The 25,742-nt window shown below is 35.4% G+C and overlaps 1 protein-coding gene across 1 annotated transcript in view; it reads left to right on the forward strand.

Annotated features, from left to right (window-relative positions):
- The window catches only part of LOC143232555 (histone H3-like), an 88,960-nt gene extending 78,858 nt beyond the window's left edge, over positions 1-10,102 (forward strand). Inside the window, exon 4 of the mRNA XM_076468132.1 lies at positions 9,863-10,102. Coding sequence (XP_076324247.1) covers positions 9,863-10,102 — 240 coding nt within the window. The remainder of the gene's footprint in view (positions 1-9,862) is intronic.
- The last annotated feature ends 15,640 nt before the right edge of the window (positions 10,103-25,742 follow it).

The following is a 25,742-nucleotide window of genomic DNA, read 5'->3' on the forward strand; positions in this document are numbered from 1 at the left end:
ATATGCTAAATTGTATAGAAGGACCCATTTGAGTATGTTACCCTAGTTTAGCAATTTATTCAGTTCCCATTATGGCTTGAGTTATGCAGTATTTGCAGGAATTAAAAATAGCTAAATTGTCTAAAAAGATAACTATCCCTAAATCATGTTACTTTGAAAAAACGTATGCAAGGAACTTCGTTATTTCATGTACAAGATGAACTTATTTATAGTAAGCTCTAAATCAAATGCAGATCAGTTTGATTATCGAAATGAAGTAATTGAACTAAAGAACAGTAGATATCTTATATTAACTAGAAATTGTTCTGCTCACAGCCAAGGAATTACATTACTCTCTAGTTTTAGAAGTAAAATTGAATATACAAGAATTCCGTTAAATATAAGACTACCTGATTGGTAAGAGCTACTGATTTATAAGAGTCGCAATTAATTCGGAACATAAACCTAATTTCAGATATTAAAGGACTGTCAAAAATAATAGATGAAATCCAAAACTTGCACTGTTCGAGAGTAGGGTTAAGTATCAAGGAATTTCATCATGTAAATCACTTGAGAACTACAGCAGAAGGAAGTAGGTTAGATAAATGGATGTTGATTAATTCAGTTAACATTATGCTTGGTAGTAATACTAGCAAGTGTGGTGTTATATACAGCACGTGAAAGATTGGTTTTAATTACATTTTGGAAGTTAGATGGGCTGTGTAAATTTAAAAGTGAAATTGGAACAAAGCCAGGCAACAACAGAGTTGTCTTACTTAGTTAGAGGCCACGGAAATGGTTAAATTATGTTATGATAACCCAACTAATTATGATGTAGAGTGATTTCATAAAGCTGATACCAAAATTTAATTTTTTTAACCAATTGACGAGGCGAGCTGATTATAAAATATGTAGATCACAATTATTAGGAAAATTAATAAGATGTATGTGACAAAGAATGTTTGAGAACTCGAATCAGTTTAAGAACCAGTGTCCGAGAAACAAGATGAATTATCTACAGGAGATGTGAAATATCACAGAACAGTTGATCAATGACAGATGAAAAGGAAACTTTTCATTACTGCAGTAAGTTTTGTTCAAGAAAGACAATGTGAACAGAAGTTTTGAGTTATAAAGACAAGTGTGTTGGTTCTCTTGCAGCAAAACCAGATTGGGGTTATCTGCTGAACTCACAGAGGAATCGAAACCCTATTTTCTGAATTACATATCCGTAGACCAACCGCTGTCCTAGCGGGGGTTATAAACAGAAGTATGAAGTATGTATAAAATATTGAAGTGCGTAACTGATTGCCTTCAGTCCATGACGAAGTCCAAGTGATTTAAAAAAAAAATTGTTATTGACCCGATATATTGTAATGAGGCATAGTTAAAGCTGTTTTAGATCCCTGAAGTCAAGTTAAATTATTACAGGAAAACCAACACAATAATAGTAGATAGGTTTTCGATTACAAGATAAATATTTCTTGAAAGAACTATCTGTTTTGGACTGTTCTACCAGTTGGACCAACAAGTTTTGCTAGAAAGCCCCAGTTCCAAAGGAAAAACTGTGTGAAGATCAAAGATGTATATTTGTGTGCCACTTATCTTCATGAACCGACTTGGAAAGATGGTGAGAATTATTTTCCCTCACATTAGTAATGGAAGTAACGTGTATAGATTTGGAGAACTTTTAGTGTCCAGCGTATAAATGGATGAGAATCAATGACCCAGTTATGTGTATTTACTATGCGTATCCACATGAACATTGTGCAAAATAGAGAGCGACTGCCTTTTTGATTGGATTGTTTATTGCGACGAGGCAATATTTCAACATTTCTGACCAGAATTTCAAGGAAAACACAAGAAGTACATGTCAATAAACTAATGTCAATCATTTGTCAAAATTGAAGCTAGTGTGATATTAAATGCCCTAATACTAATTTGTTTCATATTTTTAATTTTATTAATTTGCCTTTGTTTATTATTAAAAAGTATATAGTTAAATGTTGTTGTTCATTATTAAAAGGTATATTGTTAAGTGTTGCAGTTAAGAGATATGTAATTTCATATGTTACTTTAATCACTATTAATGAGTAGAGCTTTTAATAGATGTGTAACAGACATAATATTAATGGAAGAATAGCAAACGATGACCGATGTGTAAATGGAAGGATGGAAACAAAGAGCTCTTGCGATGAAATGTTCATTAAAGAAGTTTTTTCTTTTTAAGTAGGGAGAAGTGAGGCATCACTAGATATCTAGATGTCTCAAATAATTATTAAAATAAACAGGAAGTAATGAAGTATAACAAAATATGTTTACGAAGCAATGTTTTTACAATATTGACACTAACCATATCAAGTAAGTTGTCGCCGTATGATCAAATGACTTCTAGTTTAACAAGAACTGACGCTATCAAGGTAAAGAATAGTTATTTAAGACATTCGGAGAAAGTCTCCGATAGACTTGTGCTGCATATTTAGAATGGAAGAACTAGATGCTCTCAAGGTTAAAAGATGGAATGAAACTTGGATGATGAACTAGGAAGAACTGTCACTTTGCACTATAATTATGTCTACAAATTCCCTCCGTGATACTGAAATATTATAATGAAAGTATAGTAAATGATGACTTGTGTGTAAATAATGAAACAGATTTGGTGATAAATTTTATGAAATAAAAAATTTTATTTTTAAAGTTTCGGATAATTCTATGTAATAAGAAATGTGATTATAGTGAAGTATAGGTACAGAAGTATATTTAAAAAAAAACAACAACAACAACGAAATGATTATATAACGAAGATCACTCAAGAGAAACATGTTGAGCAATTTTCTGCTGTATGGTAGTGTCAGTTCGTTATATTCTAAACAATGTCAGTAAAAAGGATATGCAAGCTATGGACGCTGCGTTAACGAACCAGAACCAGGAAGATCCTTTGAGAACGTGACAGCTGGTACTAATGATATGAATTATTAATAATTGTCGAGCCTAAAATTCACGAAAAAGGAATTCAGGCTGCACTTTGATAGAATATTGATGCAACAGGAAGAGTGATTATGCATTGGTCACAACTAATGACGGTGTATTGTCAGAGTTGTTTTTGTCATTAGTTTTTGCCCAAGGTCATGATAGAAGTGATCAGTTAAATATCAGAACTACTTGCGATTAGTTGTGCATGTTATTTGATGGATCGTCAGGAAACATTCGAATGAAACTTCATATAACAGCCGAAACATCGGCTCTCCCCGTGACAAAAGTTGTTTCCAGACTCAACAAGTTCTCCCTCAACAACAAATTGTCTTCATTATTCACAAAGAATTCTCTCCTGAGAAAGAAATAGCCTATAGGCTCTACACAAGTTCTCGACACTACTTTAAAATGTCCAGTGCCTTCATGAGACATTTTCTCGCACGAACTCTTTGTAAGTATCCTAATGGCATTATTCTTAAGCATTGATCATCATACTATGTACTATAGTGTGAAATGAATATTTAGTTAAAGTAAATAAAATTGAAAAAGTTAATCCATTTGAAAAGATTTAACTATGTATGTATGTTGGATGTAATTATAAAGTATACGAAAATATGAATGAATTCTTACTCTGAAATTTCTTTTATTATACCTTTTAAAGCATAAAGTTTGTTTTCCATTACCCACTACATTTTCATGTAAAATAAATCTTGTGACAAGTAGTATTTGAAGCTAACCCGAACCAACCACTTATTTTGTCTAATGTTATAAGAACATAAGCATGGCAACCAGATAAAAAAAGAAACATAAAGAAAGAATAGCAATGATAAAAGGAAGGAATCTACGAAGACAATTCATACAAATTAGAAATCCAGCACTAAAGACGCAAATAAATGTTCTAAGAAATGAAGTTTGACAACTGAAACAAGACAGATGGGACATCTTTTCACAACTAAACTAGAAAACCACTTTTAAAGTACTCTGTACACGTCTGAAACGATTCATTAACACTAGAAGCCCAGACACTGAATACCTGCTACTAGAAACTCGCAACAAAACGGCATACATTAACTTAGAATAGGTATTCAAAAACCATTTACAAAATACGTTTAAAATACTCCATGAATCAGACATGTATACATTTTAGTATATATAAAAAGTAACTTCATACAACTGAACAAAAATTATGTATACACCAAAGTTCATAGTAAATTATATCAAATAAATTTGATAATACAGAGAATCGAATTACATAACACCTTCCCAAAACTATAACGGAAATGAATATTTAAACTAGTCGTAAAGTCACCAAAAGAAGATGGCATACAAGATATACTCCTAAAAAACGAAAAGACACTGAGATAATATGAACATTTATCAGAAATATTCAATTTATCACTCATTTCTGGATATATCCCAGTTTCTTAGATGCAAGCAATAGTTTGTTACAAGAATAGAGAATTCGGCAAATAAACCAAAGAGTTACTGTCTAATTAGTCTAACCAGCTGTATAAAAAACATTCTCGGAAAAATAATAAGTAAGATTTTTAAATTACTTAGAAATTATCAGAAATTCGTAATCGATTTAGAAAACTGACAGTTTACACATCACCTGGTAAGATAAACAGAAACAATTCTCCATAATTTAAATAGAAACGACTGCACTGTTGCCTGCTTTCTCGATATAAAAAAAATTCGATTTAGAATTTCATAATGAATTAATAAACCACATGAAAGAAATTGAACTACGCCAGGGAATTATTTGCCGGTGATGTAACTTCCTGAAAAATAGCCCACTAAATGTAAAGGGAGCCTCATCAAATCCATTAATATCAGAGGCTGGCCTTCCAATGGGAAGGGTCGTTAGTACTATTCTATTCATCATTTATATGAGTAATAGATCATCAAAAGGACAAAATTACGCATCACAATTCGAGTATGATATAGCAGTCTGGGAAAGTGCACAGTTACAAGGAACCTAAAAACCTCTCAATAAGTTGGTAGATTACTGCCCAAAATATCAAATAAAAATAAACACGTTTAAAAACCCAGCAACGGTATTTACAATACAAAACATACATAAAAAACAAACCTCCAAAACTGCATATGAACGGGACACATCTGGAGACTTTGCCAAGATTCCTAACACTTACCTGACGTTAACTTCGTGCAATGTGGACGACACATTGGTGCATCAGTCCCAGACAAAAGAAAATAGTGTCTTATAAACTGTAACCATTGCACAGCCGAGGTTGAACAACTTTCTTCTTCTAATTCTTATGGAAAAAAGACAGCCAAAGTCTAATAGCTGGTTTTAGCTTGTTTTCACGTTACTCACACCAAGTCCACTGCCAACAGGCGCCGAGCAGACCCTTGAATACAAGACCACAGTCTATGTATGGAACAGGCACAGCAGTGACAGCACCAGAGCAGACAGATTTTGCTGTGATGTAAACGAGCTTGTTCTCTCGAATATCATCATTACATGGGATCAAAAAGAACTACATAGAAGTAGATGTTAGAGAAATAGGCCAGTCTATAATAGGGTGAGAACTAAGCTGAAACAATTCCAGGCCCAATGGAGAACTGCTCTAGCATATATAAATAGTACTACTTGGGCATTGCTTAGCTTCTATGTAATCCAAGGCAAGAGAAATGGTGTACCATTTGACAGTGAACACAGAACCTGAAGAGGGGATTTTGTGTGCAACTACTAAACTACATAAAATCATGACAGAGCCCACAGAGTCACCTGATTTTGAACCATCTGTGGAAACGGGAATAGAAGGATGGTTTATAAGATCTTTAGCAAATAAAAGATAATACTTTCAATTAGAAGAGTCTGTTTTTTTTCAGATGACTGAAAGAAAGGTCACATTTGTGGATAGTAATAATCTATGGTGGGGTGAGATGACCAGGGGGATACTGCAGTGTCATCCATAGAAGGCCGAATGCATCCAAATGTACCTGGATACCAAGGCCAAAAGGAACAATAGCAGATCGTATGTTCTGAAAACACAACCCTGAGTTGGAATCTGTGGTAAGGGTCAACGTTTTAAAGCATTCAGCAAAGGCAGTTGCTAATTGCAAAGGTCTAGAAGAGGTTTATGAGGCTCTGTGTACTAACATTTGATTGGGGAAGTGCTGAAAGCCCTGTGCATAGCTGAAGCCTGTGATGATGACCTGGGTGTAGCATCTTCACGACCGAGGCCGTAGCAGAGCCATAGACTATAGTCGAGCTTAACCAAATGAAAGCATGATATATCATTAGCATAGAACAATTATCGACAACCAAAGAGTTGGAAGATCTTTATTTCTCTTGTACATTTCACTTTTAGCTGTTTGTTGTGTGGTATAAATGTCAGCTTACATTAAAGACAAACCACCATAACTTTGTATCGGAAACCAGAAGAACTGCAACTTCTCAAAGACAAAGCTTGGGATTGAGGTGAATACACTGATGGCAATAAAAGTTCATGCAAATGGTTTCGGAGAGAGAAAGCTTAAAACCATTTGGTGTGGTTAATTTCCGTAACTGATTTATTGTAATCAGTAGCTGTCATTCGATAAACCTCTGAATGGAAATAGGTAATCACTATGCATGAGTTTTGTTGGCTAAGAAAGTGGAGGATCAAGCAGAAGTACCAGATACTTGCTGAAAGTTCTCGGAGTTGCAGGAACTTCCTGGCCATCAGAAAGCAAGATTGATAGGGGGACAGAATTATACTGATAAGTAAACATGAAGATCCCATATGACTTTGGAACTTGTAGTAGAAGAGATGGTGGTTGTGAATATAATCCAAGATTCCTTCTGGCTTTCAAGTCTTACCTGCCAAGCAATGCAATTTGAAAGTGTGGGATACATAGAAAGGTATTCTAGGCCCTTTTTTAGCTTTTTCGTACCATGTGACAGGCAAGATTTCACCATGGACAAGGACATGTCGAGGTATTAAAAATATATTAAGCAACTGCATGGATAATATAGTCAGATACTGCTGCCACGCAATGGTCTAATGATGGCTTACAGATGACTGCAGCATGAAATTTAATGAGAGAATTAAAACAGGGCTAGATGGCTTGTTCCTGCTTCCACCTGTGCAAGTAGGTCAGGTAGCACTGACCATGGCCAGTATCTCTCAAAATGAAAGAAAAATGACAGTACCCCGTGGGTTACTGTCAGCCTTCACGAAAAGTGATAAAGTATTGAAGGGGAGCAGATTGAGAGATTAATAGGAATAAAGGACTGACTAGGTGCATGACACTAAGTATAAGAACCAGTAATGAAGAGAGAAAGGTTTTGATGTAAGAGCACTTCCTCAGAGGGGTTATTTCTGTTAAAGTAACCCAGGATTAAAAAGAAAGACAGCAACTGAGAGCATCAAGGTCTGATTGATCAGAGGTCTTTCCAGGAGATATATGTAGAGAGAAAACAGTAACTGTGTGACCCAAGGAAACATGAATGGCTACAGCCTCCAAGGGTGTGTCGAGTGACAAAGTACAGGGCAGGCACATACGTCCTGATTGATCAGCAGTACCATCCCTCCTCACACTTCAAACGACTAGTCATTTCTGTACAAAAAATTGTTGATGGGTGACTATCAGTACGTTTTAGAAGTGTTTTGTGTCGAAAAAGGCACAGAGAATGATAGGAGTAAATAAGCACGTTGATAAAATTCAAGTTAACATGGAAACTTGGACAGTTTCAATGCATCAAAACTGCCATTTTTATTTACATGGAGAAGAATTAGGTAGACACCTCTTCTGTTTTTGATGACATCTCTTCTCTTTATTCTCTTTACTGAAAGGAGGTCTATCAACCTTCATGGATCCCATCCTGCATTGAGTGGGCAGGTCTCTGTCATTAAAAGAAGATTCCAGCAACTGAGAGCATGATCGAATAATTGTTCTACATCTCGGAGATGGAGAAGGAGATGAATTAGAGAAAATACCCAAACCTGGAATGAAAGGAAGTGGACCTGGAGATCTGATGAAAGGATTTTTAGGGACAGGGATGAGTGTTGACTTTGATTCATAAACTGTCTTAATAATGGAGGGTAAAGCACTTTTAACATTGTTTGAGAATGATTTATTTGAAGACACTCCCATTGTAACAGTGGAATGAAGTGAAACAACACATGTCTGAGATCGAGTGATAGACAGTAACTTTCGAGCCTTGTGTCAACCATTGTATATCTTCTTCTTCCAACCACCTAGGGCATGAACAAAAGTAAGACCGCTGAAACCTCTACAATTAACACAATGAGGATCTATTTCACACTCATGGGCATCGAGATCCTTGGCATTTCAATGAGCACATGTCAAAGAACCACGACATGAACTTCTGAAAGTGGAAACATCTGAGACAGTTTCGAATATGTGGCCATACTTGGTTGCTGGTGGATATAGTGATGTAAATATTAAAATTAGTATATTAATCGGTATCATAATTCTATCTTTGCAAGTGGAAATGCATCTCATAGCTGAACATAACCGGTGAAATAAGCTAGAATCTCTGACTCGGAGATGTTCTTAAATACCTCTTAGAATAATACTTCATGACGAATTCAAAGTAGCTGATGAGTAAGACCAATGGGTATGTCCCCAATGACCCTTAAATGCAAGAGGAGTTCACTGTATTTGCAAGTGGATGTTTCCACCACTATGTCACAAGAACAAAGCCTTTGATTGACTAAGGAGAGCCAGCAAAAGGGTCTTTTCTTTCTAAATAAAAAAGAGAGACATTTGCCCAAAATATTTGCTAAACAATGTAGTATCAGAAATTGAGGTACATGTGTTCAGTAAGTTGAACATTGCTGCTCAGAATTTTTAAGATGTGGTCATTTACCCAAATCCTGATTTTCATTATTTTTTCATAAAATTGATTCGGAGGATCACACTAAAGAAAGAATGTTTCAGTGCCCACTGACCCCACCCACTATGGAGTCCTATGAGTGGATGCACGACACTGCCAAACGGGGACAATGCAGCAATGCCAGAGTTTGTGAGCACTATACCAAAATACCAGCATAAGATAAATTATCTACAACACCAGTTGAGAACATTCAACACTGGTACTTGGTCGATCCTACGTGATTGACCCTTGGAGTGGCACCCAAAGCTGCCTGTCTACAGGAATTGAAAACCAGAGTGGTGCATTAGGGTTGAACTCCTCAACCTTCAACTTGTCATCAAGTACAACAAACATGTGTGAGGGTATTTAGAACCTGGAGGAGGTAAACTGAAAGGACGAAACCCTCTCAAGGAGGTTCCCTCGCACATACAGGAATGAACACCAACGGGAGGAAGAAACAGAATCAAAAGAAAAAAAGATCGCCCCATCATTAAATAGTGAGGAACTGAAGAAGCAACAAAATGTATGAAATAACCACTGTTATGTTATACGAACTTTCAAATCAGTGTTAACAACAGAGAACTCTAAAACCTAATTTAAAAGGTATGGAGAACAATAGAAATATTTTAATTCACAAAGTGTGTTTAACTAATTTCATAAGTTTCATAAATATTTTCTTGCAAGTTACCTGCACGTAGAAAGATGACCCCACGCAAGGAAGGCGAGACAGGCTAAATCTACCAAAGGTCCTCTTAAATGAGTAACTGATTAAATCCTTTTAATTCAAACTCAACTAAACATAAAAGAAACATTTGGGTTAAAATTGTTACATAGTACAGTCTCTAGTAAAAATATAAATAATTGTTGTTGTTTTTGTCCACAAAAGCTATTACACCAAGTGAACTGCAAGAGAATTTACGAGCAGAAAAGTGACAAAAAAAGAACAACTGGTCACTAAAGCTGCTCGCAAAAGTTCTCCATGTAGAGGAGGTGTAAAAAAAAAACCATCGTTACATGACCGGAACTGTAACCCTCCATAAAATCCATCGATACCAGAAGTCAACTGATCTGCTCATTCGAAAATTACCTTTTCAGAGACTGGTGAGAGAAATTGCCCAGGATTTCAAGACTGACCTTAGATTCCAGAGCTCTGCTGTCATGGCTCTAAAGAAGACCAGTAAGGCATACTGGGTGGGTCTCTCTGAAGACACTAACCTGTGTGCCATTCACGCAAAGAGGGTGACCATCAGGCCGAAATACATTCAACTCGCCTGCAGAATTCAAGGAGAACGAGCCTAAATGGGGAGAGAGGAACTGTACCTTACTCTCGCCAATAAATAAACGGCCCTTTTCAGGCCCGCCACATCCTGAACAAAGAGTATGCCATTCGCACACTACCACATCACGGCTACTTGTACTATGTTAGTAATTTACATCTTTTCAAGTTGAATTTCCACATGAGAAATGCAAAGAACTGTAGTTTAGCAGCAGCCGTCTTGTCTCTTACGATAATGTTTGAATCAAGTCTACTCGTGCTTCTATCTTTTTACTTTGTTAACGAACGATTACTTTCCATGCTTTAAATTGTTACACTCTCTCGATGTACATGGAACAGGGTTTTCAAAATCCTGCCTGTTCTAGTTATGTGTCGGCGTGGATAGTTTGTTTGTTTTGAAATTTCGCACAAAGCTACTCGAGGGCTATCTGTGCTAGCCGTTCCTAATTTAGTAGTGTAAGATTAGAGGGAAGGCAGCTAGTCATCACCACCCACCGTCAATTTTTGTGCCACTCTTTTACCAACGAATAGTGGGATTGACTGTCACATTATGCACCCCATGGCTGGGAGGGCGAGCATGTTTAGCGCGACGCGGGTGCGAACCCGCGACCCTCGGATTACGAGTCGCACGCCTTACGCGCTTGGCCATGCCAGGCCACGGCGTGGAGAGAGAGAAAAAAATAGAGGTATGTTTTCCTTTTGTTGTAATGACGTGGCACCATCTCATGAACCATACATACTCAGTCAACTTAGAAAGACAACCGTCGTGTCATGACGTATATACGAAAGTGAACACTGTTTGTAGTATATCGTACGAACGCATGAATCCTAGTGAAATTTTTTAATGATTATATATTTGTTTGTATATTTGTGTATTATGGAAGGTGGGATAAGGTTTTACCTACACAAAAGACATACCTTTTGTTACGTGTTCTCTTCAAATTATTCACATGAGATGTATGGTGAAGAAACTGTACTATCTCTCTAGCAGGATGGAGGTGGTGGCCTTGAAAATGGCCGTTTGATTAAATATATTGTTGATATTTTCCGACTTACTTCTTTTCAGTTTTGTTGGGCAATAAGACAGCCTGAATCTTTGGCAGAACGCCTCCTTCGGCGACAGTAACACTCTGTAGCAATGCGGATAATTGATTGGTCATTAAAACTGATATGTGAAAATATTAAACACAAAACACAATAGTTCACTATTCTAAAGGTATAATTTAGGGTTCCACGTAAAGTAATTTATAAAAGAACCTGTAAGAGAAACAATAAAAAATATTGAAAGCTAATTATTTAACTGATATCCTTCATATTGTTCCTCATGAAATAAAGTATAACGTAAAGCTGGCATGTTAAACTATCGAAGATATTTAGGGAAGAATACCTAATGAGAGTAAAACAAAAATTAAAGAACAATTTCTATGGTGGGATAGAAACGAGGCTACAGATTGAAAATATCAATCAAGCAGAAGAAATTTGAATCACAAAGCAGCACATCATTTTGTGTCAGTCATATCTAGGTTGTATCGCTTTTGAGTAAAAATAATGAACTATCTCCTGTTCTGCCTGACTACAGAATCAGTGAAGCATACATCTTATGACTGAGTAAATGTCAAGGCGTTTTGGCGATTCTCGTTTATAACTTTTAATCATTTTATGTTCACTGTATAGCCGTCGTTTGTTACGAACCTAACCTTGTCACATAGAATAAACGTGTTTCATTTTCTCATTTTGTTGAGCTAACTCAGGTATCAGATATAGTTTATCATATGAAGAGGAATGGGAAAAAAACAACAGATGTATCTGAAATTATTAGAAGTGCGATCAGTCATACGAGCAGCTGGAGAAAGATTAACAGTGAGAGAGTTTTAGAATAATATATAGACGAGTGGAAGTTTAGACCTGATGTTTTGAATACATGCTTGTGCCCAGAATTTATCATACATGATCTCAAATGGCCAGAGAAGGAAACACTATGGCGGACAACAGAGTTTTGGAGGTATTGAGTCTGGTTACGTGTAATATGTGGTTACTTATGGTTGGCATAAGTTCTGAACTCGTGGGAAATGAACGCAACGCCAGTGGTGTTTATTATCTAGCAGTGGATGCAATTTATAAATAAGTCACATGTGATTTAATGTGTAGTAAAGTATCAGTTACATTTGTATTTTTCGGTCATATTTTCTCAACTTCTGTTAGTGTAAAGTGTCATATATGTTTAATCTAAGCATGCTAGGTAAATTAAGTACACTGTTAAAGGACGACAGAAGTGAATTATATATCTTTACGCGGTGTTTGGCCCGGCATGGCCAAGCGCGTTAAGGCGTGCGCTCGTAATTCTGAGGGTCGCGAGTTCGCGCCCGCGTCGCGCCAAACATGCTCGCCCTCCCAGCCATGAGGGAGTTATAATGTATCGGTCAATCCCACTATTCGTTGGGAAAAGAGTAGCCCAAGAGTTGGCGGTGGGTGGTGATGACTAGCTGCCTTCCCTCTAGTCTTACACTGCTAAATTGGGGACGGCTAGCTAGGATAGCCCTCGAGTAGTATTGTGCGAAATTCCAAAAAACCAAACCAACTAATTTATGATACATATATATTGTAATAATAGTCATTTGCAATTAAAAAGCTGCAATAGCCTTTTGTGTCTGTGGTGGATTTTAACTTTATTGTGTGTTATTTTGTTATCATTATAAAGTTACCTTTCTTATGTGATTATAAAGTTAAAACAACAAAGAGTATATCAGGGAAATCATTTCTAATTTATCACATAAGTTACACTTGGGAAAAAAGAAGTATTATGCTCAATAAATACGTAGACGCAGTGAAAGATAGACTTTAAAAAGTGTAAACATATGCTCTATATTAAACTATTTGTTGATACAGTTATTGTATTTACAAGTTGCGTTGTTAGTAATGGAACAAATATGGACTATGTGTTTGATAACATTCATAGTTTTGAGCAATTTTATTTCCATCAATACACACCTAATCTCAACTACTCAAACCTTGACAATAACATTAACTACACTCTATAGAACACAACCCGTTGTAACCAGATAAAAACACACCCATAAAAAACACTCAGAAACTCTGCCAGTGATGATCAATTATCAATAATTTTACACGAGAAGAACATGTTTATTACCTTGTGAAAATTCATAATATCTTATTTAAAATTACAAAATATCCTATCTGCTGGAAATGAGCTGTTACAAATGAAATACCTAAAACACATTCAGAATAGCACAACCCTAATAATTGCTGCTTCAAAAGCTGACCAAATAACATGGGTAATTTTAAAACCACTTGTTATCTACTAAAAAACAATATCATAACTGACATACAGAACTATTCCAGACGAAAACAACAAATTGCGAATTACTTGGTTTGCTTTAATAAACTAGTTTATCTAGGTTTTACACGGAAACATATAACAGTTGCTACATTTTTTGATGTTAAGAAAGGATTTCACTTTGTATGGCATGGCCGTCTATTATTCAAACTACAGTTAATAGTTGGAGAAAAAATAATATGCAGTAAATTGTCACCTTTCTTAACACCAGAATTGTTAAGGTTGGATTCCATCCCTTCATATATTCATTGGAATTTAGATCTTGAAGATCTCTGAGGGCCAGGTGCATATGACCTCTTTCCCCTTATTCAAGGATGTTGTCTGTTTCTTTCTCATAGAATATAAACTACTTGAGGGTCGCACTTATTATTACCCCATTTTACGAGCTTATCCTTGTAGGTACCAACATTTATATTCATGTAAATAATACATTTTCGTTTATTTCATTATTGTATAGTCCCGCATTTCGTCAAGAGTTCATATATCTTTAACATTCATTAGTTTTATTCTGATTAGAGAGAATTTATAAAAATATATCCTTTTTAATAGTGTCTTCTTTACCTTAAACTAATGTGTATTTCTAAATCTGGCATTTGGTGGGTATTTAAATGTTCATTTCTAATACAAATATTAGCTTGTGAGATGCATTTAGGGCTATCTATATCATAGTTCCTAAACTCAATGCCATTTCTAGATTTTTTTGCGAAATAATTTAGTGAATTATGTAGAAGTCTGTCGGGTACTTTCTCGATATTTATGTACCTTTATGACATTAGATAAGGTGATATGAGCTACTTTGTTTGATGTAATGAGTAGTATGTATTGCATTCTCTTTAGTTTATTAGTGTTTTTTATGCTGTTTTATCCGCACTGGACAGCCACAGTATATTATTGGGCGTTTGTATCTTTTATAGCTTTTAATTATGTTGTCTTTTATGGTTTTGTTATTTTTCGCTGTTAATATTAACATAATTTTTATGCCTATAAACGTTTTTAGAAATATTATTTACATAAGTAACCGTCGTCAATTTCGAATCATAGGCTAATTCTAGGAATCTGCTGATGTGGTTTGGATCGGTGTTCCGTCCGTTTATAATTTGGGTGGGTCTAGTTTTAGTTTTATTACTTTTGTGAACACTGTTACTTGATTTTGAGGACAAAATTTGATTAGGTATTTTGAGCCATATTCTACTGTGTTATTTAGTTGTTGTTATCAGTTTCTTGAGGATATAGATGCACTTTTCCAGATTGCAACATTGACGTGACAATGTAATGAGAAGCCTAATAGTGGCCAAACCAAACTCTGTCAGGCCTACGAAAGGCATCTAGTTAAGTCAATCTGAAAATAATTAGAAGAAATCTTCGCATCCTCACAAGGGTAGGACAATAGACTTGCGCCAGGCGATAGGTAAAATGTTCCCCTACCACATCTGATTGAAAACAAGCAGAAGGAAAGCAAGAGAGGCAAAAAGAGATGGCACAGCTTCGAGAAACAAATGTCATCAGTTTCAACTGATTTACTTTCAGACTAATGAAGAACAAGCTTAAGCTCCTTTAGTGTACACGTGGTAATTGTAATCATAGAGATGATCAGCCCAAAGGGAAGAGGGTGATAATTCTGTCCAAGATTTGATGGCCAAGAAGGTGGGGGAAAAATAGAAGTTCTGGAAATATAACAAAGGGCTCTGAAAATTATTGGCAAACCTCTGTATGTCACCAGCATCCTGGTCATCCGAGAGAAACACAGAAAAATAGTCGGACGTATGCATACCATTTACCTTTCTAATTTTGTTCCATATGAGTTTGGAACTGGCACTATAAGAGATGCTGCTTGTGAACGTAATACAAGATTTCTTGTGCATCTTATTTCTCACCTATCGAGCATGGACATGGATGCCTTGGAAAATAATATAGTTTGAAACAGTGTGATATACAAAAGGTATTCAAAGCCCGTATTTGAGCCTTACATGCCTGCTAGCATCTGGGATACCATCATGGAAAACGTACCATGAAAATTACCTTTCTAATTTTGTTCCATATGAGTTTGGAACTGGCACTATAAGAGATGCTGCTTGTGAACGTGATACAAGATTTCTTGTGCATCTTATTTCTCACCTATCGAGCATGGACATGGATGCCTTGGAAAATAATATAGTTTGAAACAGTGTGATATACAAAAGGTATTCAAAGCCCGTATTTGAGCCTTACATGCCTGCTAGCATCTGGGATACCATCATGGAAAACGTACCATGAAAATGGTATGGAGGTTTTAGAAAGAAACTGAACAGCTGCTTGAATAATACAATCACTTACTGCCTTTATAAAGTCGTTATTAGATGAAAACAAATAAAAGAATTGAGTTCCAAGAGATAGATGAAAGAGAGACAGACGAACCACTCCAACTATCTCCATGATACTTGAATTGGGTAGAACTTATAACAGCTAATCGCAATAAAAATTATAAGAAATTATTATTCACCCGAGGTAACTGTCAATTGTCCAAAAAAATGGAGAAAAGTAAAGGGAAACAGATAGATCAATAGTAGTTAAAGACTGACTATATACATAAAAATAAGTAAAATAACCATTATTGAGGAGAGGTAAGTTGTGTTCTGGTGTAATAATAATCAATCAAGGCTTCAATGTCATCTAACTTAAGACGGAAACTTCAATGGTTTCATTGTATCAAAGTGACCATTTCTATTTAAATGAAGGAGAAATGGGAGAAAACCCTTCTGTTTGGGACTATGCCACTTTTCTTCAGTGGAAGAGGCCAGTCAACCTCCCTGGACTTTGTCCAAGGTCGTCTTAAGAAATCTCCATCAGTAAAAAGAAATCTCAGTGTTTCAAAGTGTGGACATACTTACTTATTTTGCATAAAATAAAATAAAAACTATTATAAAAAGTAAAAAAAGATATCAAATTAAAATAAAGCAATGGCCAAAATTCGGGTAAATAATTCAAAAGGCCAATAACACTTAAAATTTTTAAAGCATAAGTAAGGAGGACAGTGTCACCATCACCAATGACACTATACAGTGGGAAAACATGTTTAAAATGGTGCCGTCATTCACGGTCGTAACGACGACAAGACAGTAAAACGTGGTTATTGTGGCATGAGTGTCACAAAGGCTACACATTGATGTATTTTTTGCAGATAAAAAAAAACGACGAGTTAAAAAAACTGTAACCGATGTGTAACTTTCCCAGAATTCTTAGGAAAACAAAATGGCGAAAAAGCAATAGAAGGTTTGACCTAGAAAAGCTTGTTATCACGTCGCTTACTCCAATTCGACTGTCAATTGGCGCAGAGCCGAACCTTGAACACAGGACTTTAGTCCATATATGGAATAGACACGGCAGTCACAGCACCAAAGCAGACAAATTAAAGTGCGATCTTGTTCCCTCGAATACCCACGTTACCTGGTATTTAGAGAAAACTGGATAGAAATGGAAGATAAAGAGAAATGGGCCAGTTGGTTTTCGTTCCACTAATAACAACAAAACTTGAAATTGCAGTATTGTTACGTTCGTATGTCTTTGAGTTACCTGTATTAATGAATACTTTACTATAGAGTCAATTTTTACCCACATTTGCAGGAGACAGAAAATTCGACATGGTACAAAGTGCTGTCAAGCTTGAAACGTCATGTTTAAAGCAAAATATAACAGTTCACTGGTACATTTACTTATCTTATGAGACATCTACCTTCACTGCGTCAATGTACTTGCTAAATGTAACACTTCTTTATTCCCAAGTGTTACTGTCATGATAAAATAACGAAAATGACATTGACACTTTGTTCGAATACTACTTCGATTTTTTAACATTATAATGAAAGTGGCTTTTATTAGTATAATAAAGTAACATACAATAGTTTTAATCCACACAGAACAAGCTATTGAAGATTTTAATTGCAAATTGCTATTGTTATAATATGTATGAATCATAAATTAGTCCACGTTAGTCGCTGAAAGATTACTTGTAAACCATAAGACTTCTCCATAAGTAAACAGATAAAATGACGTTTCTTTGTAAAGCATTGTACCTCCAGTGGCACATCGGTATGTCTAAAGACTTATACTGTGAGAAACCATGTTTCGATACTCGTGGTGGGCACATCACAGATAGTCCTATGTTTAGATTTGTACTTAACTATAAATAAAACATGAAGTGCTTCTTTTACTTGTTGTGTGCAAAGACAGGAATTTCTGTCTCGACTTTAACGAGTTCAACAGTATCTGTTACTTTATAGTATAGATATTTCTATGGTTGGTATGTTCAAATATTTGTGTATGAATTGAGATGATGTAGTTCTTGGTACTCTGTATGCTGTTGTGAGGAGTGTGTTTTGGATTGTTTGTAGTTTGGTTTTAATTATTTTGTCGCTTACAGTTATCCATGCTGGAGCTGCATAATCTATTACTGGTCTAATATATGTTTTGTAGATTTTTAGTATGTTGTTAAATTGTACGTTGTCACATTTTTTTAATTAATTTATTTATTATTATCACTATTATTTTTTTAAATAAGTCTAGAACGTAGGTGGCCTGTTTTACTTTAGCACTATTTTATTATTATTATATGCTGCTGAAATATGTCCATATCTCTGAGAATTGTAGCATTGTGTTACCACAATTGCTGGATTTTTTGTTTGCTCAACTTGGTATTTTTGATACCTGAGTATAATTTCATTATTGATTAAGTTAGAAATGTTGTGTTCTGTGTCAACTCTTACAAGGTTTGTTGGTTTTTGCGTTACTTTAAATATAATGTGTTCTACGTGTGTGTGTGAAATATTTTGTTCCTCTAATCTCTCTTCTATGTCGTCAGTGGTGATTGAGTAATGGACCCCTCGAGTGACTACAGATTTGGTTGTGGTTTATTTCTAGGTAGGTGCATAAATAGTCTCGTGTGGTTTAAACGCGTCTTACGGCCACACCTAAAGAAACTTATTTAGGTCAGTCGTTCCCACCTGCTTTTCGTTTATCTTTTCAGACTTCGCTCTCTATCAGAGAGCTTCTGATTGGTCGCCAATTGCCTGCTCTCCCAACCATTGGATCGGATTTAGAGTCGAGACGTCGTTCGACGAAAACTTGTTATTCTCAATCCTAGTTTGCACCAGTTTTTCGTTACTAAAGTAACTTACTCAGTTTTAGTTTAGACGTTGTGCTGAACAGACGTGTTTTATTTTTATGCGGTAGTGCAAAAAACTGTTTAGTGAAATGACTTGATCTTATCTTGACCTTTATTCATCGGGTGTACGTGACTGCCCGCGGTTTTTCTGAATAACTACCCAGGTGCATTTTTGAACATTAACTCTGAATTTTGCTTTTATTTTACGTCAGAAGAAACCAGGATGACCAGAAAAAGAATCACCCGATCTACTTGTGAAGCATCATCGAACTCAGACCAGCTAAATCTTCTTCACGAAGCTGTAGAATATTGTTCAATTTTATTCCTATAACGTTATTAGGTAATTGATTGTCTAATTCCTCTTCATAATTTTAACAATTTGTTTTATTGTAATTAAACGTTAATCTTTTATAGGTTGCATTTTTATGGGCGGCGAGATCGAAGATGCAACATATTGATAATATGTTCGCTATCGACATCTTTTCCCACCTGAAATTTAATTAGTTTCCGGCTCATTATGTTCTGAAACACAAATCTAGTATGTCACTAGTATGGGGATTGTAGTATTCAGTTACTACAATTATCGGAGTTTTTAATTGTTCGTCGTGATATTTTTGATACCAGAGCATTATTCCATTATTTATAAGGTTTGTCTTTAGTTGTCATCTCTGTCAACTCGTATTAAATTTGTAGTTGCTTGTGATTTTTTTTGAAATTATTTGTCGTGTATTTGTGATAAATTTTGTTTGTCTAGCGCATGTGTAACGGTGTCAGGGTTTATAGACTGCATCCCACTTACGATTATAGATTTAAGCTGGGGCTTGCTTCCAGATAGGTGAATTTTAATTTTACCAGATATAAACGCGTCTTCTGACTATTCCTTCAATAACTTGTTACGGTCAGCGGCTTTTTACCCTCGAACAAGGACGCCGCTCCGACGCAGACCTTGGTTCTAGCAATACATGCTTGCGCGTTGCAGCGTTTAATCTCTGTTGCTAGAAGGGGTGATTGTAGTGGCCTGGTATACCTTAAATTATTATCGAGTATTGTGGAAGCTTGGTTTTGTGCGCCATATTGCTACCTTGTGTTTTTTCTTTTTGTGATGTAACTATTGTGAATCAGTTTTGATCATCTGTGTCAAGTTTGTTGTTTGTGGGGTTTATAATTGAAATTTTCTTGTATTTGTAAGCCAACATCCAAGGGGTTTGTTTTGTTTACTATTACATTTAATTTGTTAGTATTGGGAGCTTTCTCTACCGCAGTATTAGTTGCTTCTCCTACTTATTCTTCGTTTTCTGAATTTTCTGACGAATTAGTGAATTTTATTATTTTTCTTCGGTCTTTTCCTAACATTATCTTTTTGGCTTTATCTATTGTATTTAATTCTTTTTTTCGTTTTGTTTTGTTTTGCTTCAAAAAATAAAGTAGGAGGACAGTTTGTTTCTTTATTAATTAATCGAAGACGCAATATATTGGAAGGTGATCACTATCTACATCTTTTCCCACCTGAATTTTATTCGCCTTTGGCTCACATTATATGTGCAAATGCACGGGTCAAGTATGCCACTGGAGTAAGTGTCAGGGGTGGTATCCTTTAATAAGACTATGTTGTTGTCATCTATGAACTGTAAAAGGCTTCCTCCATTCTTGTTTGTGTACCTGCATCCAAAATTGACATTTTTACTATTTAGGTCTCCAATAACTATATGGAGTTATGGTTGTTGAAAAAGATGTTGAGTAATGCTGTGTTTAATTGTTCATTTGGTGAGCAGTAAGTTCCTGCAACAGATACTTTTGTTGTTTTGCAGGATATCCACTGTGACGTGTCGTTGTTACTGCTCAATCTAATTTCTATAACTCATTGTTCCGTTTTGTAGAGAAGCATAATGCCTCTATCATTTTTGTTAATTCTATCTTTCTTTATTGATGTGTACATGGGTATTTTAAAACTATTGTTATTGTATATTAGAGGTTCGCTGACTATTATAAGTGGGGGTTAGTTTCTTGTATAAGGTCTTCGATCTTCTGTATTTTGGAAGCTATTTCACCTTGGATATTGATATATGCAACTGTGAACATTATGTTGTAAGCATGTATCCGGTAAGTGTTGTTATTATGTATGGAATATGAGGTGTAATGTGTTTTTTTTTTAACATATTAATCAGCAAATCGATGCAGTTGGTTGTTTGGTTCCGTTTTGTGTATTCTGTTACAAATTCTGGAAATTTTTATGGTAGTAATAATGCTTGTTTTATCAGGTGTGTTAGCATTTGTTTCATGGAATGTGGTGCTGTTCTTGATTTTTTCCTCTTAACATTTGTGCATTTGTGGTTTTAGTTGTTTTATAAATGCTGTTAATATGTCTGTTTTTGGTTGCCTATTTGTACTTGGCTGTTCCTGTTCTGATGATGTACTTATCTGATATATACGTTGTTTTATATATTTGTATTTATCACATCCTTTACAGTTGGCTGTGTGTGTTTGACCACAATTACAACATTTGGGTGTTTCTTTATCTTTTTTACACTGGGAGATATGGTGTTCCCCCCAGAGCCGCAGCACCTCTGTGTTGCTAAGCAGGCTGCAGAATCGTGTCCATATCTTTGGCAATTGTAACATTGTTTTACTACAATTGCCGGAGTTCTGAGCTGTTCTACTTGGTATTTTTTATACCAAAGCGTTATTTCAATATTAATTAGTTTTAGAATGTTGTAACTGTCGTCTATGTTTATATGTATAAGATTTGTGGGTGCTTATGTTTTCTTTGAAGTTATTCGCTGTATATTGGTATGTGGAATGCCTTGTTCGTCTAAAGCAGTGGTTCTCAACCTTTTTTTTACAAATGGACCCCTTCATAACTATTGGTCATAAGAAGACAATATTCTATTTTTCACTAATATAAATTTTGAGGTTTTAATAATCAAAGAAATAGTATATAATTAAGCTTTATTTTTAAATGAAAACTAATTTAAAGCAAATAAAATATTCTACAACAATTATAATAATAATAATAATCAAAATTATTGTGATAATAATTCTTTACCAATATCTTGTATACAATATTATCATGTTTCTTCCATGGTCAAGCCCATGGAGATCAGAGCTCTTCAGGCAATTGAATTCACTGCAGCATTTATTTATGTACACTGGTTAAAATTTTTGATAAACCAGTTAAAGTTAAGTGTGTGATAAGAAAAAAAAGAGATAGGCATATTTATTCAATGAGATCCCTGTGGTTGATGCTGCTCGGCGAGTTTCTTTATATCTGGTTCCATCGATGTTAATGATAATCGAACATCACATGTTTTCACAATGTCAAGTCTATTGCGAGCTTTTGATAACAGTTGAGAAACACGACTAAATCCCGATTCAACAAGATAGGATGTTGGAAAAGCAATAACGTAGAGCTGTGCTTTATCCCAGAGCAAAGGGTACTTTGTAGCAACATCATTTGTCTTCAATACATTGTACTTTCCATCTTTGAATTTTGCACGCATTATTTCATCACTTTGTAATTCGATGAGAGGCTCTTGCAAAGATATGTCTATATCGGCAACATTAACTTCGAAAGGAATTGAAACCCAAGTCGGTATAACCATCATGAGTAGGTCACTAAACCGAGTTTGCATATCTTCATGCATATTTTCCATATATTCACCATATAATGCAAGATCTTCATCTTGCAAATCGATGGCAACAGAGGCCAAACCAGGAAACTGTTCAAATGCACGACGCCTGATATTATTCTTATACAACTTTAGTTTCCTCAGAAAAGCAGCAACAGCACTTTTACTAGATATCAGATCAGAATCTTTTCCTTGGAGCTATTTATTAAGTGAATTCAATTTTTCAAATATATCTGATAAGAAAAACATATCACATTTATTTGCAAGCAGCTGTTCTCCAAGTTGTGTGTTACCAAGAAAGGAAACAATAGAATCCCAAAGTGCAATGAAACGCTGAAGACAATTCCCCTTTGATAGCCATCTCACCTCTGTATGTAATACAAGCCGCTCAAACTCTTCTCCATTTTGCTTACATAATTCATGAAAAAGGCGGTCTCGGAGAGAATTTGATTTAATATGGTTAACTACTTGTATTACGACAGTAAGGGCATCATGCAAACGTACACTCATTTTTTTTTTGCAACCAAGTGTTGACGGTGTATCACGCAGTGAATACAAAATACTTCCGGGACAGCTTTTTGTAAATGTGCAATAAAACCTTTGTATCTGCCTGTCATAGATGGTGTACCATCAGTAGCACAAGCGATTATATTTTTGAGTGGAATATTGTTTTCCTGGAAATAAGTAACAACTTCATTAAAAATTGTTACACCTTTTGTGTCTGTCACAAGACTTCTAGCAAAAGGCATTTCCTCTTGGGTCCTTCATCATTGTTAAATCTAACATATGCTAATAAAATGGCCTCATTATCTCTTAAAGTGGATTCATCAAATTGAAAGGAAAACTGTTTCACTTTGCAAATGGGCTATCAATTGTTTTTTATATCCTCTGCCACTTCATCAATGCTTAAAGGGATGGAATTAGTAATTTCACTTGCATTTTGTTTCATAACTGACGAAATAATAACAGACACTGCTGGTAGAATTACTGTTTCACCAACATTATGGGGTTTTCCTGCCTTTGCTATTATTTTGCTAATTTCATATGATGCCAGTAAACCATCACTCATTTTACACACTTTGTTATTAAACAATTGAGACACTGTTTTTCTAGCTTGGAAATTATTACGAAATTTTTAAAGTATTCTACTGGTTTATCTTTCTCTCCTGTGTGCTTCTTTTCTAGATGGATTTTTAGTTTACAAGGTTTCATACTATCATTTGAAAGTACATCCATACATATGAGGCACATTGGTTTCGTTTCATTGTGTAGTGTTGGAATAAATCCGTAAGACAAATATTCAACGGAGTACTGTCGGCACTTGTTTTCACTTGGAGCAGCCATGGGATGTCTGCATATATATATATATATATATATATATATACAGCTGGTAATACAATTATTGCATTTCATAATATCTAACTATTGCTATTCATTTTTAGAAATTTTTCGACAAATAAAACGCATATATAGAAACAGAGTGCATGGTAAATGTTCGAGGAAAACTGGTAAATAGAAATGTTATAGTTAAAATAACTTGAATGATTAAAAAACTATACAAGTCATTCATTATTATCATTAGGGTCACCATTGACATTTTTAACTTCCTCAAAGCTTATAATTATATCAGATAACTGCCAAGATATGAATTGATATTTGAAATTTGTTTCAAAACGGGAAAAATTTGCCATTTTTCTCTTCAGTCTTTTTATACTGGGAAATAATTTTTTTATTATCGAAATGCAGAAATTAAAAAAAAAACGAAAGAATGTACTAGGAACTTTTAATATCACTTACCTTTTCACGATGCAGTTCAACGTTAAACTGAAGTGAACTGCTTGGGTCAAGTCGACATTTTAATAGATTTTTCCCCTAGAAGGGTTTGACAGATCGAAGTATTTCTGGAATAAATTCCCTAAGGAGATTAGTATGGGAGGGCGAGGGTCAGACAGACAATATTATAGGAAAAGAACCGACTGCCTGAGACGCATATTTAAAACCAGCTCTTATAGCTTATTTTTTTCTTTTTTTATTGCTTTCAAGGCAATTTTCTGGAAATTTTTCAAAATCTAGAAAATACATCCAAATTCGTTTGAATGTCTACTTCAGCTTTTTTCACGTCCAACCAAAATTACAATAGAAATTGAATTTTTAATAATAAAAACCATTCTGAGTTGGTTTTCTTCATGGACCACCAAAATATCATTGTGGACCCCAATTTGTTATATTTTGCCTGTGGACACCCAGAAATATTCCATAGACCCCTAGTGTCCATGTAGACCCCGGTTGAGAATCCATGGTCTAAAGCTTGTATAATTGATTCAAGGTTAAAAAACCTTGGTTTTTGACGTGTCTTAATAGATTTGTATTTTGGCATCCTTTATAGTTATCCGTATGTTTCTCCCCACAATTGCAGTATTTGGGTTTGGGATTTTGTTTAGTGCATTGTGAAATTTGGTGATTCTCACCACAGCCCACACAACGCGCATTCGCTTGACATGCTGCAGCTACATGTCCAAACCTTTGGCATTGGTAACACTGTGTGACAACCACTGCTGGTGTTTTTGTTTGTTCAATCGTGTACCTTTGGTACCACATAGTGACACCATTATTGATGAACTGTGTAATATCTGGCTATTATCTGTTACTACTTTGATGAAGTTAGTGGGTTTTTTGGTGATGTTTGAGATTATTCTGTCCACTGAAATGTTTTGTTTGGTGCATTTAACGCATCCTGTGTCTTCTGTCTCTATTGAATAATGCACACCCCGTATCACAAATGATTTAGGTGTTGGTCTAGCTCCAGGTAAGTGGAAGGAAGGAATACTTGGTAGGTATTTAGGTTAAATTATCCTTTCGTTCTCCAAATGTTGAACGAAAAATTAACTAGGGGCGGTCAGAAACTATTGTTTCTCTTCACCCCACACAAGGCAAGAGTAAATTAGTCAAATGATTACGGAGATAATTAAGTGTGCGATGGTCACGAATGACTTTGAAGCTGACAGATTATTATGTTTAACTAGGAGGGGCGTCAAGAAAAGCTGAGAGGCGGTTCGGCTTCCCGGAGTAAGAACGAAGGACGACGAGGAAAGTTCAGCACAACACTCACAAGCGTCCGAAGAATTGTGTAGTGAAAGTGGAAATATGGTTGACGTGGAGTGAGCAGAGAGATGCAAACAGTACGTCAGCTTGGTAAAAACTCATGATTTTATACTAATATATTAAAATTTGGAGATGACTAAGATGTGCTCACACTGGCCTCTTTTCAGGGCTGGAATCTATAAATCCAAAGTAAGAAGAATTTTGTGGGGGGGGAAACGGGAGTACTTGAGTACTGGTGAGGTACCTAAAGAACCCAAACTCACCGGTGCCCAAAGCTGGAAGTAAAAAAACAACATAGATGGTTAGTCACTTGAGTTTGCATTCCGAACTTGTATGTAATAAAATGGCGAGAGGTATCGCTGCCAAGATCGTGGGGTGGCTACTATTCGTGGAAATTGTCTTGTTAATTGGGTACGGTTGTTTGCTTTTCTGTAGTAATTAGC

Source organism: Tachypleus tridentatus, chromosome 11 (genome assembly GCF_004210375.1).
Source record: "Tachypleus tridentatus isolate NWPU-2018 chromosome 11, ASM421037v1, whole genome shotgun sequence".
Taxonomy (NCBI): Eukaryota; Metazoa; Arthropoda; class Merostomata; order Xiphosura; family Limulidae; genus Tachypleus; species Tachypleus tridentatus.